This window comes from Merops nubicus, unplaced genomic scaffold (genome assembly GCF_000691845.1).
Source record: "Merops nubicus isolate BGI_N331 unplaced genomic scaffold, ASM69184v1 scaffold4860, whole genome shotgun sequence".
In the NCBI taxonomy this organism is placed as follows: Eukaryota; Metazoa; Chordata; class Aves; order Coraciiformes; family Meropidae; genus Merops; species Merops nubicus.
Genome location: NW_008580725.1, coordinates 4,580 through 7,018, shown reverse-complemented (window position 1 = coordinate 7,018; position 2,439 = coordinate 4,580). Strand labels below are relative to the sequence as shown.

Sequence of the window (2,439 nt, the reverse complement as noted above, 5' to 3'; positions counted from 1 at the left end):
AAAGGAAAGGGTTGCCTCCAGTCCTTGCTTAACTGCTGCAGCTCAAGTGGCTCTGGAGCCTCCAGAGCTACTCCTTGCAGTTACATACCTTCCCAAATACTGGCTGCTATTAACTGGCATTGCCTTGATTACAGCAGGATTATCTCAGCCTTGAGTGAGATGGATCTCTACAGGATAACAAGGCCGAAGGAAAAATGGCATAAAATTGTAAGCCATTAAGTTCTTGCAACTTAAAATAATTTCAGAAACAAAAGTATAAAAAAAAAAAAAAGGTATCTTGGGTGACTTTTTGGAAAGCAAATTATCCAAAGCAGAAAATAATGTATTAAAAAGCATCATATTAAAACTTTGCTTCAGCAAAATGTTAAAAGCATGCAAATTTTTAGTCTCTGTGATAAACACATGAGCTGCTCTAAAATTCTTCAGATGCTTACCTTAGACAAGGTGCCATTTCTCCAGTTATTTGAGGTAGAGGATCTCCAAGCAAAGTTTTTACAGTCATGCAGACTGATTCAGACAACGACTTTAAGTGGTATCCACCCTAGAAAGAGGTATTTTGTGTTAGTTGCATAGATGTTAGACTCCTTCCTGCACACCACCTGTAGAGCTGTCACATCCTCTGTATTAGGAGGGGATGCTTATTTGCACTGCAGCTAGCTGACAGAATATACCTGTAATAACCTGCTGGAGAGCAGGGTGATGGAAGAAGGGTCATCCAGAACAGAGGTCAAGTGAATCAATCCATAAACAGTGCACTCTCGTTGGCACTAATACTTCCACATACTTATTTCTCTGAAAAGCCACCATTTTTCTAAAGCTTGCACAGAGGTTTTTAAATCAAATATTAGTGTATTTAGTAAGGGCTCCATTACTAAGCAGGAGTATATTTAGGTTCAAAGTTTTTAAAACTCTCCTGGAATAAGGCATACTTGTAAAAACATTTGTAATTCAACTTATTCACCAAATACATTTTAATGAGTTTGTAACTGTCAAGAGCAGGAGATCAGTCAACTGTTCACATGAACTGAACAGATCTGTGGAGGATATGGGTTTTTTGAACAGTCACAGTCATTCTGGTTGGAAGAGATCTTCAAGATCATCAAGACCAACCATTAACCCAACACTGCCAGGTCACCACCGATGTCCCTAAAATGAACATATGCTCCTCTGCTTCCAAATTTTAAGTTGAAAAAAAATCATTTTTTAAGACATGGATTTCTTTTAGTGTATCAGAACGCTGTCAAACCTTAGCCACTTTTGCAATCCTGATTCTCAAAAGAAAGACAAAAGAATAAATTATTTTGTTACAAAGTTTCACTTCCTAGCTTCTATTTTGCCTTATATGGCTCTAGAACAAAGAGCCCCCCCGTGAGTACGTTTCCAAAGTCTTTACCTCTAGGATGACACACAGCTTTCCATCAGCCAGCTGCTTCAGGAAATGGGTAAGATGGGCAAAAACCTCAGGAGTGGCATTCATCTGACCCTAAATCAAAGAAAAGATTTTAAGAGCTAAATCCCTGAATCAAAAACACTGGTAAAAAAACCCCCATGCAATGTGAAATATATGAGTCTGAGATGGAGTACTGGAACACTTGCCTCTCATATCTAACAAAATGCTGAACTCATTGCTTTACAGGAGGGTGCAAAAACCACCACAGTAATTACATCTATGGGATAATTTGTCTTTAAATGTCTTGTTGTATATAATGAGCTGTGGGGGTCAGCTTAAAGATTCAAACATGGTTTTAGCTTGGTCAAAGTGCATTTCACCTGGCAAGCACAGGACATTTCAGAGGTAGGAATATTTTGCAAACAGATTTGTGACTGACAACACAAAGGCCACAAGTTACTTACTTCAGGGTCACCAATCCCAGAATCATATCCAGAGGAGACAATAACCAGTTCAGGACCAAACTGTTATAAAACAGAGAGAGTTGTAGCACATTCCTATGTCCTATTTTCAAATTTGTACTGGATTTCAACTGTGCCATGTTCAGCTGTTAGTTCAGCTAGAATATGAACACAAATAAATACTCTCCTTGAATAAAACCTACCCTTTTAAATTACCCTTTTACACTATTTTCATTCCTTGTGGAGAAGTTACAGATCTTTATGTTGAATATTTGAAAGCTAACATTCCATAAATACCAATCAGTTGATGAGGACATCAGTCACAACAGCAGAAATAATGTGTTAACTGTGCTACTGGCTATGACTGCATTTCCACAAAATATTCAATGGTACCTGTCTAAGTAGTACTTAAGAAGTAGTCTTTGGTTTTGCTATTCAAATAGCAAAGCAGTAAAAAATTACCTCAAAAGCCATTGGAAGCAACACGTGGAAAAATGCAGCAAGATAATCTGCATTTTCCATCCCAACCTGCAAAATGAGAGAAATACAGGTTGTATTTGCATGTTGGAATAACAAATTTTCTAAGGT

At 37.8% G+C, this 2,439-nt stretch overlaps 1 protein-coding gene across 1 annotated transcript in view; it reads right to left on the bottom strand.

Annotated features, from left to right (window-relative positions):
- HDAC10 (histone deacetylase 10) overlaps positions 1 to 2,439 on the bottom strand; it is a gene marked incomplete at its 5' end in the record, with an annotated part of 13,325 nt that overhangs the window by 8,287 nt on the left and 2,599 nt on the right. Inside the window, 4 exons of the mRNA XM_008936269.1 lie at positions 435 to 541; positions 1,394 to 1,483; positions 1,855 to 1,914; positions 2,314 to 2,379. Coding sequence (XP_008934517.1) covers positions 435 to 541; positions 1,394 to 1,483; positions 1,855 to 1,914; positions 2,314 to 2,379 — 323 coding nt within the window. The remainder of the gene's footprint in view (positions 1 to 434; positions 542 to 1,393; positions 1,484 to 1,854; positions 1,915 to 2,313; positions 2,380 to 2,439) is intronic.